Here is a 12,581-nt window from a genome sequence, read left to right as displayed (position 1 = left end):
TCCGGAACTGTCCAGTTAATTTTTCATTCTTCATTTCTTCCCCTCATAGGAGCAATAGCGAGTCTCTAATATCACTGGCATGATGTGCTTGCTACAGGTGAACAGTAGGCACTGAACTGGTCTTGCACCATATAGGCTGTATTCAATAAATGGGAGGTCCATAATCTGAGAAAGGAAACAATGAATCAAGAAACTAAAACCCAGGTGCACATCTGCGGCACCTAGGGAGTGTACGTGCACACTATCTTGTTCCTGCCTCTTGCCATCTCAGAGGTATGGCGACCACAGACAGACACACACACAGACAGACAGACACTCTCTTTTATTTATATGTATAGATTGTCAGAATGTATTCCAAATGAGTGTGGTCAATTATGTATGTATACATCCGTAGATGCCTTTCATTTGTATCATGAATTTTAATACTATAGACTTTTTTAGTGGTAAATGTTGAAGGATGAATGAAAATATATTGTGAGTGGACGGATGCATGTTATTCATTAAAAGCCCCACAATGATGCGCTTGGCAAAACAAAAACAAACAAAAATTGGGCCCCAAGCTACAATAGTAAACTTTATTGGAAAACATAATAGATACCATTAGAGATCAGAATTAAAAAGTTCCAGCTTTAAAGCAAATTGTTCAAGGTCTGTCTATCAGTCTCTATTTGTAGAATTATGGTCCCTATATGAATAGTTGGTTAGGTAGTACGCTAGGTTGTGTAGAAATGTGATGATTTGCGTATATACTGTATATGTGTTTTTGCTTTGATTTTTTTTTTTTTGACGGTATTATTATTAAGCAGGTAATACGTCCATAATGTCAAGTATTGTAATCTGCATGTTGTGTTAAGCTCCGGCCTTACTTGTAGGCGAACGGTATGTTATATGTCCGTCTGTCTGTTATGTCCTAATGTTGTATATGTTCTGCGCGAACTTAGAATCCGGTTTCATTCTAGAATGGACCGGGTCCAGGTTGGAATTCTAACCCTGCGCAAGTACAGGGGTGCCATTCTAGAATGAAACCATGCGTGAAGCATCGCGAGAGTGAATAAAGGGGGCCGTAATGTTTGTAGGTAAGACAGAGTTGTCTTCCCTTGAATTATCTCCACCTGCACCTTCCCTTTGATAAAATGGGGCTGATTTGTCTACCCCTGAAAAAATCCTTTGGCGATCTTGCGATGCCATGTCAAGAAAGTTGACACTCCTGAGTACGCAATAAACAAAGGCAGACCATAGCAAGGGGGACTACCAGGGCGGTAATGTTTGCAGGGCAGTTGTTTTTGTGATGAGAGCCGGTTGCGGCCGCTTGCAATGTCAGCGCTGTCTCCCTCTCGGAAATGTCCGGTTTTTTGACAATTTTTTTGACAGACAGACAGACAGACGGTCAGACCGACTAACCGACAGACAGACCAACAGAAGGACAGAGTGAGTTATAGAGCTGTTGTCACAGGTTTAAAAAAAAGTTGACATTAACAAAAACAGAAATCAACAACAACTTTTGTCTGGTTTTATAATATTATGGGAAAACATTGAAAGCAATTCATAGTAGTAGTACTACCACAACAAATACTCTCAAAGGGGAATTCCATGCCTAAAAGTTTGACAGTTTTTATTTAATCTATCAGAATCCCTACCTTCCAAACTGTGATATGCCCACGTTTCAAACTCTTCATGTATATGAATAAGATTAAAAGTTACAAGCGAGATCGGCAAAACACTGTCAGTCCGGAAATTTCCGTTCGTAGCGATCAGTGCTGAGTGTCTCTCAAAATCGTAATCACTTTCAGAACATCACAATCCCAATTCACGATGTCTTTGAGTAAAGTGTAAAAAACCCGAGAAAAAAACCCAACCAAACACACAAAAAACAAAAACAAACAGAAAATCCAGTTACAAGCGAGATCGGCAAAACACTGTCAGTCCGGAAATTTCCGTTCGTAGCGATCAGTGCTGAGTGTCTCTCAAAATCGTAATCACTTTCAGAACATCACAATCCCAATTCACGATGTCTTTGAGTAAAGTGTAAAAAACCCGAGAAAAAAAAACCCAACCAAACACACAAAAAACAAAAACAAACAGAAAATCCACATTTGTGGCTTTGGATGTGTGATAGTCTAACTGAAATGACTATTCCAACTTGGACCCAAATTCCAACCTTGCGCACGGCCGATTCTAGAATGGACCAGCAACAAGGGTTTCATTCTAGAATGGCACCCCTGTACTTGCGCAGGGTTAGAATTCCAACCTGGACCCGGTCCATTCTAGAATGAAACCGGATTCTAAGAACGCGCAGAACATATAGATGTCTTGTATTCTTGCCATTTACATATTTATTATAAATGTTGATGGATGAATGATGATACATTGTAGACGGATGCATGTTTTTGATTAAAAGCCCCACAATGATGTGCTTGGCAAAAAAAAGAAACAAGTCGCGTAAGGCGAAAATACAATATTTAGTCAAGTAGCTGTCGAACTCACAGAATGAAACTGAACGCAATGCAACGCAGCAAGACCGTATACTCGTAGCATCGTCAGTCCACCGCTCATGGCAAAGGCAGTGAAATTGACAAGAAGAGCGGGGTAGTAGTTGCGCTAAGAAGGATAGCACGCTTTTCTGTACCTCTCTTTGTTTTAACTTTCCGAGCGTGTTTTTAATCCAAACATATCATATCTATATGTTTTTGGAATCAGGAACCGACAAGGAATAAGATGAAAGTGTTTTTAAATTGATTTGGACAATTTAATTTTGATAATAATTTTTATATATTTAATTTCCAGAGCTTGTTTTTAATCCGAATATAACATATTTATATGTTTTTGGAATCAGCAAATGATGGAGAATAAGATAAACGTAAATTTGGATCGTTTTATAAATTTTTATTTTTTTTTACAATTTTCAGATTTTTAATGACCAAAGTCATTAATTAATTTTTAAGCCACCAAGCTGAAATGCAATACCGAAGTCCGGGCTTCGTCGAAGATTACTTGACCAAAATTTCAACCAATTTGGTTGAAAAATGAGGGCGTGACAGTGCCGCCTCAACTTTCACGAAAAGCCGGATATGACGTCATCAAAGACATTTATCAAAAAAATGAAAAAAACGTATGGGGATTTCATACCCAGGAACTCTCATGTCAAATTTCATAAAGATCGGTCCAGTAGTTTAGTCTGAATCGCTCTACACACACACACAGACACACACACGCACACACGCACACACGCACACACACACGCACATACACCACGACCCTCGTTTCGATTCCCCCTCGATGTTAAAATATTTAGTCAAAACTTGACTAAATATAAAAAGAATGAAGGCCATATGTGAAAACGAACAGACCTGTCTGATACCTGCGTTCAATTCAATACATTCCGATCACCAGCCAATACAATTAATACAACTTTTTGATTTATACAATAAAATCTCTACCCATCTTACAAAGACGGCACCAAAATTAAATCGTTTATATGCATACACAATAAACTCTTTGGAAATCGTGTCAAATGCAGCTTTATAGTCCAGGGCTACGTATTCGTTAACATGTGATACTAAATCGTCTATTTGCCGAATCGCAGAACTAATGGTTCGACCCTTCAAAAAACGTACTGATCTTCACCAATTATACTTAAAAAGACTTTAGACAGGCGAACCGATAGAGTTTTCGCGAATATTTTATAATCGGTGTTCAATAATTAGATTGGTCGCCAATTATTAAGGTCGTCCCTCGGTAACTTTATCCTTATGAATTAACACGGTTATTTCCCGTTTTTGTGAGGCGGTCAATTCTCCCTTCTGAATGATGTGAATTTTGTATTTTTTCACTTAGTAGCATAACTCTTGTTTGTCGGGTGATCTTGATCAAAGAACCTGCAGAAAATGCTTGACAACTCTTATTTAAAAACGGATGTAAGAATAACGTCTCTATTGGCTTTTCAGGTCAGTGTAGTCATGATGATCCCTGGTGTTCTCGTACATCTGCGGTCTGTCGTAGTTGTCCACCACCTGGTCATCCAAGATTTCAGTATAGATAGGATCGGTGGTGCTGGCTGCCGGTTCCAGTTGGTCTTGCTGTATGGAAGCCTCATACGCGATATCGTAATTATCGTCCGTTTCTCTGGATGGACGTTGCGACGCACTGTTTTCAGTTGATCCAACATCAGCGAATTCGTAATTGTCGTCCGTTTGACTGGATGGACGTTGCGACACACCGTTCTTAGTGGATGATCCAACGAACGCATGCAGCTGTATCCCCACGTTTACCTCAGTCGTGTCTCTGAGTACAAATGTGCCTAAGAAATGGTAGAAAACAAATGTAAGGATTGCTCTCGCTTTCAGGTTAGATAATACGTCCCCCACGTACCTGAACCAGGATTTAGCTTGGCTGTAGTAGAACCTTTGCGGATTAAAATGAACTGCAAATTCAGCTTACCTTTCTCTGTCAACTGATTATGAGGACGTTCGGAGCTCCAGCTGCACAATGTTAAAATTAAAGAGAAAATATTCCCCATATGTTATTTACTGAACTTGCCTACCCCCTCGCCGTGACCTTGAACTTTGACAAGGATCAACCATATATTTTGTATAAACCAATGTTATGTGACTCAGACACGACCCCCCCCCCCTCACCTCACCCCCTCCTCTCCCCCCTCACCCCCCTCCTCCCCCCCAACAGGTGGCCAAGGGATAGACACCCAGCCGTCCATACAAATTAACATTGCTGATTGGTATGACTGACCGATTACAAATTAATAATTAATAAAAGCTAGTATGAAAATCAGACTGGTTCATACCAGAATCTGCCCGCCCTGTTGGTCTTGTTACCATTTCATTCACTGGAACGTCAGCTTCTTTTCTAGACCTCAGACATCTGTATGGAAAAGTAACAACAGTATAAATAATAAATCAAGTTCCTGTTATCACTAGTCCTGAAAACAGCTCCAAGTGTTTTAAACAATTCTAATACCTGAAAAAATCTATACAAAACAAGAAATTCCTCCGATAGGAAAAACACCCCCGTCAAAGGGAAATAACCTTCTCAGTTGGTGGCAGTGAGAATGGTTATTTCCCTTTGACCAACGGGGGTGTGCCTCTATAAGTCCTTGTATAATTTTAATCCACCAATAACTCCCTAACCGTGTGTTTGACTGGTCTCAGGAATGTATAGAACCTGTTCACCAAGTTTGGTGACGATCGGTCCGTTCATTCTTGAGATCTATATGCGAACACCAACACACACCCAAATAATATGTCAGTCGTAATCTTAATCCACCAATAACTCCCTAACCGTGTGTTTGACTGGTCCCAATTTTTGTAAGGACCGTCTCAGGAATGTATAGAACCTGTTCACCAAGTTTGGTGACGATCGGTCCGTTCATTCTTGAGATCTATATGCGAACACAAACAAACACACAAACAAACACATCCAGTGAAACCTATACACACCCCTATACCGGGGGTGTAACAACAACAAAACACACTCACACATACACACACACACACACACACACACACACATACAAACACTAACACACACACACACACTCACACACAAACACACGTGCTCAGGTATGCACGCACACAATTCACCATATTTTAACAGAGCAAACTGAACTTGCAAATAAATTAGATTAATAAAACTACTTGGAGAATTAGACTATATTCCTACCGCCTTTAGTACATCCCTATTTGCGGCCTTCTTCGTTAACCTTTTGGTTTATTTTAATTCGGTCCGTCAAACACAGGTTCAGCTTTTCAGTGAGAACTTGCCATATGAGAAACAAGGAGTGTAACCTAAAACAAGTCGCGTAAGGCGAAAATACAATATTTAGTCAAGTAGCTGTCGAACTCACAGAATGAAACTGAACGCAATGCCATTTTTCAGCAAGAACGCAAAGGCAGTGAAATTGACAAGAAGAGCGGGGTAGTAGTTGCGCTAAGAAGGATAGCACGCGTTTCTGTACCTCTCTTTGTTTTAACTTTCTGAGCGTGTTTTTAATCCAAACATATCATATCTATATGTTTTTGGAATCAGGAACCGACAAGGAATAAGATGAAAGTGTTTTTAAATTGATTTCGACAATTTAATTTTGATAATAATTTGTATATATTTAATTTTCAGAGCTTGTTTTTAATCCGAATATAACATATTTATATGTTTTTGGAATCAGCAAATGATGGAGAATAAGATAAACGTAAATTTGGATCGTTTTATACATTTTTATTTTTTTTTACAATTTTCAGATTTTTAATGACCAAAGTCATTAATTAATTTTTAAGCCACCAAGCTGAAATGCAATACCGAAGTCCGGGCTTCGTCGAAGATTACTTGACCAAAATTTCAACCAATTTGGTTGAAAAATGAGGGCGTGACAGTGCCGCCTCAACTTTCACGAAAAGCCGGATATGACGTCATCAAAGACATTTATAAAAAAAAATGAAAAAAACGTTCGGGGATTTCATACCCAGGAACTCTCATGTCAAATTTCATAAAGATCGGTCCAGTAGTTTAGTCTGAAACGCTCTACACACACACACACACACACGCACAGACACACATACACCACGACCCTCGTTTCGATTCCCCCTCGATGTTAAAATATTTAGTCAAAACTTGACTAAATATAAAAAATGGCCTCAATCTCTGAAACTATTTGGAGCTTTTAATTGAGACTTCATGTAATCTCCAATCACCATACGACCTTCCTATTGCCCAACTTTTGAAAGATTATCTGTGTAAGCAAACAAATAAACAATGACGTAATTTCAACTACACAGTCCGGATGTTGTGGGTCGTGGACGACCCATATGGAATTACGTAAGGAATGTTACGCTGTGTATCATTATTCGGATGGTGTGGATCGTGTACGACCCATACTCTGCAAAGAGGCGGCAAAACGTTTATTCCTATTCGGATGGCGTGGGTCGTGTACGACCCATACTTTTTACGTTGAATCCTTCTTTGCAAAGTATGGGTCGTACACGACCCACTTCATCCGGAGTGTGTAGTCCAAAGCGTGATCCGGTGAAGGTGGTACGACGCGTGCGATACGAGTGCGAGTTCTGAGGAATCAATCTCTGAGAGAATCGCATGCAATGAAATGTACGAGCGAATTTCAATCCAATGTGTTTGTGTGTGTGTTTGTGTGTGTGTTTGGTTTAAACATAAGTTTATTTTAACAAGGGTTACAATCATGACATGTATACAAAGTTCACAGAAACAGCAACAAGCTAGAAGCTTATAGTGGTGTTCCTGCATGACAGTACAACATAAGGCGGTAACGGGTGAAAAATTTGTCTCAATAAACCAAATCTATTAATAACGTAATGAACGTTGCATAATGATTATAGAGAAAGACAGTAAAGGAAGGAAGGAGGGAAAGAAGATGAATAAAAGAAGAGGGATGGGTAGGAGATGTGCAGAAGTTAAAGTTGTTGTCCGGTTTGTAGAGCATTTATTCTGACTTGCCCAAAGCGGCCAGAACGTTCAATGAACGAGTGTACGGTGGAAAAGATTTTCCTGTTCAAATCTAAAGAATACTGTCTGTCTCCGTTTAAAATGTGGGGGAGGTGAATTGTGTGATTAGGGAGGGTATGTATAGTTTCTTGACGTGCTTCGCGATAATTTGGACAATCGAGTATGAAGTGTTTTACGGATTCGGTCGGGAATCCGCAGTCACAAGATGCATCTGTAGCAACGTGACGTCTCACTAGATCGTTATTAAGATCACTTATATATAACCTGAGCTTACAGTGAATTATTTGTGACATGCGATCTCCAGAATAACAAGAAGAGCAAACGCTCGATCGAGTCACTTTCGCAGTTCTGAATATTATATGAGGCATCAGATGGACAGGAAGAAATTGCTATTCACAACACAATGAGTCACGTTCACATAAAATTTGAGCCCGGTCACTTTTATAGTTTCCGAGAAAAGCCCAACGTTAAGTTGTGTGTTGCCGAACAGAAAAGGCTAGTTATCTCCCTTGTTTTTCTGATAACGTTCGTAAAAGGCTACAGATGTAAATACTTTGATGTAAAGAATAATCCTACAAAGTTTCAATCACATCCGATGAACTTTGTCAAAGATATAAAATGTCTAATTTTTCCTTTGACGCTGACCTGTGACCTTGAAAAAGGTCAAAGGTCAACGAAACCATCGTTAAAGTGTAGAGGTCATTGGAGGTCACGACTAAACAAAATATGAGCCCGATCGCTTTGATAGTTTCCGAGAAAAGTCCAACGTTAAGGTGGTGTCTACGGACGGCCGGCCGGACGGCCGGCCGGACAGACTAACACTGACCGATTACATAGAGTCACTTTTTCTCAAGTGACTCAAAAATAACACGGCGGACTTAAATCGTTTTTTGACAAAAAGTGCTTAAATTCACTTAGGGAGTCACTAAGTTTTATATAGTCTGGTAAAGAATTCCAGAGTTGTGTAGTAGATGGGAGAAATGAGTTTCTATATAATTCAGTTTTAAACGATGGAACTTTCCTGTCTAGAGGTCTGCGCCGGTGATATGGGTTATTAGTTGATATCAATGGTGGCAATATCGCTAATAAGTAGTTTGGCACCTTGCGGTGAACGATCTTGTGAAATAATATCAATTTATGACGTTTTCGCCTCTCTAGTAATGAAATAAAGCCTGACTCATCGTACAATTTTTGATGGCTTGTACCGCGGACTGCTCCAACAATTGTTCGAATTGCATCTAAGTGAATACTTTCGAGCTCGGTGGCTAACTCCTTTGGGCAGTTGTCCCAGAGAACATCAGCATAATCAAAATGTGGCAATATGAAGGATTTATACATTGTTTCTAAAGCTTTTCTGCCTAGTCTATATTTATAAGATCGTAAGCAAGCTACTAGCGTACGGCATTTTGCTATAACAGATTTAATATGTAACTCCCACTTACCGTTATTCTGAATAATAATACCAAGATGTTTATGACTTTCAGTTTCTTGTAAAATTGTGCCACCGAAGTTTAAAGGGATGTAATCTGGATTCTTTTTCCTGCTTATATTCAGAAGTTTTGTTTTACTTTGATTAAATTTAACTTTCCACTGACTAGCCCACTGGTCGATTTTTTCAAGATCTGAGTTAAAAATATCTGTTCGCATCTGAGAATTTTCCAGGCTTAAATACATACATGTGTGTGTGTTTGTGTGTGTGTTTGTGTGTGTGTGTGTGTGTGTGTGTGTGTTTGTGTGTGTGTTTGTGTGTGTGTCTGTGTGTGTGTTTGTGTGTGTGTGTTAGTTAGTGTGTGTGTGTGTATTGATTATTTTCGAACAATCTCCTGGTAGCTTTGTTGCAACTTCGTTCATTCGAAAGTGGATATAACAACAACAGAGTTACCGCTGATGCGTGCGTACGTTTTCATGATGTAGCCTACAGTCAGTTAGTGTACTCACATCACTGTTATGATGATAATGACAGCTATAGCAGCTAACACGCCGATAACTGCTCCTACTATTGCACCCACGACTGATCGATCTTCTGCAAGCCAGAAAACAAAAATCTGTTACCGTCCGTAACTTTTGCTAATAATTATGATTTACTTTCTATCTTATCTTCACACACACACACACACACACACACACACACACACACACACACACACACACACACACACACACACACACACATATATATATATACACACACACACACACACGCACACACACACACACACACACACACACACACACACACACACACAAACTAGCTATCACGCACACATCACATCTATTCTCAAGGATATTACCTTCAGAAGGCCTACTGCTGGTTGTCGGCATAGTCGTGTGCGGAAAAGACATGTTGCTAGGGGTGATCTCATCTGTGGCCTGAGTGAGTATTGAAAATATCACAAATCTAACAAACAAAATGACCTTTGGTGGGACAAACACTGTTGAAAAACATTATTTGAGATACAGAGGGAAGTAAGCGCTCTAAACGCATGTGCAATAGAGTAAGCGAGAGTTATGCAAAACCAATCTCATTGCACCTGAGAGAACAACAAGCATTGAACATGAATTCTTAGGAGGAACAAAGTTGTGTTTTTTTTAAATAATTAGAAAATTAAAATAAACTTAAAAACAGTCTGAGTGCGAGGAGAAGGCGCAACAAGCTGATCGTCAAGGTGTCCCCTGACATGCAGATTGCAACTAGGCAAGCTTCAGCGAGACAGGAACACCCCGCGAGGTACCATTGTACGCTTTGTCTCATGCAGAATAAGGGACCAAATTCTGTTCAACAGGAGGGAACTGAAAGGCTCTGGCATCGTGATTGTGGAAGACCTAGCCCAGACAACACAGTACCTCTTCCATAAGCTCAAAGAAGATACTTTTTGTGAAAAACCATGGACAAAGAATGGGAAAGTGATGATGAAGACAAAAAAAGGAAAAGTTGTCTGTGTCAGATCTCTATCTGAACTCAACGACCCCACCAAAAGCCAGTCGGAATGGAGCAGCCCTACTTCTGGGCGTTAAACGGTAGGAACTTTGCGTTGTGCTAGGTTGTGCTATGTTGTGTACTTTGTCAACTTATTTAAGATTGTTGTGTAGCTAGTGCTAGAGATCTCAGAGATCTTGAATGGCTTTCATTTTTATCAATTGCTGCTTACACTTTGTGATACCATTTGCAGGCTACCACACATAATATATAACAATTATCCGAGTAATTGTCTGTTTTTCTTTGTGATAAACAATGTATATTTTCATTTGACGAAATGAAAAGTGGAAAGCACATGGTAGTGTTGTGACCACGTGATGTTTGTTTTGGTATCCCTAGCTCATTCATTAGTACATATGTTTTTTTCACTTTTAACGAGAGATTGTTCTGTTATTTGTTTCATTCTAAAATGATTTTTTTTTGTCATCCAGACATGTTATTAAGCCGTACACAATGCAATAGAGTAGCTTCGATGAAAACCTTTCCAGTCCCATGCCGCATGAAAAACCACGTGATCGGGGAAATTCAAAATGGCGTCGATCGATCGACCCCAATTGTTGGCATGGTTATTGCAAAATCCGAGAAAATGCTGTGTTTTTTCTACAACTGTGTACATCAAAATACTTGGATTGAGTTCCTGGCATCCTACTCCTTCGTGTTTAAGCCGAGCGGCAAGATCCGAAGGTATGTGTTACATGTGTTCCTGTTTGTTTACCCTTTCTTGTCTGTTCCATCTTGTTTGTTGCGATATAAAGAATCATGTCAAGAAAAAAGATAAGAGATATGATGGCTATCTATGTGATAGATGTCTGGAGAGATTTATACCCCGAAAGACGCTGTTATGCATGGAGGAAATGTAATTCCCTCAAACAAGGGAGATTGGATTATTTTTTGGATGTCAGACAATTTGTTGACTGAGGTAAATGGCTGCAACATTGAGTGTGGTTATAGATCTAACCCCTCGCCTGTAATACTCACATTGAAGACAGAGCTATTGTTTTGGAAATGTAATCATTCGCTGATGTTTGATAGTAAATATGTTAAAGAGTTAAAGAAATTAATTATTGAGGTAAAGAAGTTATACGCACTGTCAGTGTATAACATGGATGGTATGCATGTAATACCCAATAATGAAATACAAGAATAAACGATCAGTTATTTTCTTAAACCTAGTAAATGGAAATTAGAGGACGGACAATTGCCTACGCCACCGAAAAGAAAACAAGTCGCGTAAGGCGAAATTACCACATTTAGTCAAGCTGCGGAACTCACAGAATGAAACTGAACGAAGTCCGCCGCTAGTGCAAAAGGCAGTGAAAGTGACGAACCTGTTTGGCGCGGCAGCGGTTGCGCTGTGCTTCATAGCACGCTTTACTGTACCTCTCTTCGTTTTAACTTTCTGAGCGTGTTTTTAATCCAAACATATCATATATATATGTTTTTTTGGAATCAGGAACCGACAAGGAATAAGATGAAATAGTTTTTGAAACGATTTCGGAAATTTAATTTTAATCATATTTTTTATATTTTTAACTTTCAGAGCTTGTTTTTAATCCAAATATAACATATTTATATGTTTTTGGAATCAGAAAATGATGAAGAATAAGATGAACGTAAATTTGGATCGTTTTATTAAAAAAAATTGTTTACAATTTTCAGATTTTTAATGACCAAAGTCATAAATTCATTTTTAAGCCACCAAACTGAAATGCAATACCGAAGTCCGGCCTTCGTCGAAGATTGCTTGGCCAAAATTTCAATCAATTTGATTGAAAAATGAGGGAGTGACAGTGCCGCCTCAACTTTTACAAAAAGTCGGATATGACGTCATCAAAGACATTTATCGGAAAAAAATAAAAAAATTCCGGGGATATCATTCCCAGGAACTCTCATGTCAAATTTCATAAAGATCGGTCCAGTAGTTTAGTCTGAATTGCTCTACACACACACACAGACGCACACACGCACACACACACACACACACACATACACCACGACCCTCGTCTCGATTCCCCCTCTATGTTAAAACATTTAGTCAAAACTTGACTAAATGTAAAAAGAGAAAGAAATATTGTAAATGAATTGATGATTAAATTTCAGTTATTAGACAATAATGTGACCA

The 12,581-nt window shown here is 39.1% G+C and overlaps 1 protein-coding gene across 3 annotated transcripts in view; it reads right to left on the bottom strand.

Moving 5' to 3' along the window:
* Positions 1-556: 556 nt before the first annotated feature.
* Positions 557-12,581, bottom strand: part of LOC138959678 (cadherin-99C-like) — a 49,169-nt gene continuing 37,144 nt past the window's right edge. For all 3 annotated transcript variants that reach the window (XM_070331262.1, XM_070331261.1, XM_070331260.1), the window contains exons 22-25: positions 9,774-9,852; positions 9,421-9,505; positions 4,799-4,875; positions 557-4,297 (exon numbers count right to left, since the gene is read on the bottom strand). In XM_070331262.1, coding sequence (XP_070187363.1) covers positions 3,930-4,297; positions 4,799-4,875; positions 9,421-9,505; positions 9,774-9,852 — 609 coding nt within the window. In that variant the 3' untranslated portion in view covers positions 557-3,929. The remainder of the gene's footprint in view (positions 4,298-4,798; positions 4,876-9,420; positions 9,506-9,773; positions 9,853-12,581) is intronic.

The sequence above is a fragment of the Littorina saxatilis genome, linkage group LG2, assembly GCF_037325665.1.
Source record: "Littorina saxatilis isolate snail1 linkage group LG2, US_GU_Lsax_2.0, whole genome shotgun sequence".
NCBI lineage: Eukaryota > Metazoa > Mollusca > Gastropoda > Littorinimorpha > Littorinidae > Littorina > Littorina saxatilis.
The sequence above is the reverse complement of the archived record's forward strand: the minus strand, read 5'-3'. Positions and strand labels throughout refer to the sequence as shown.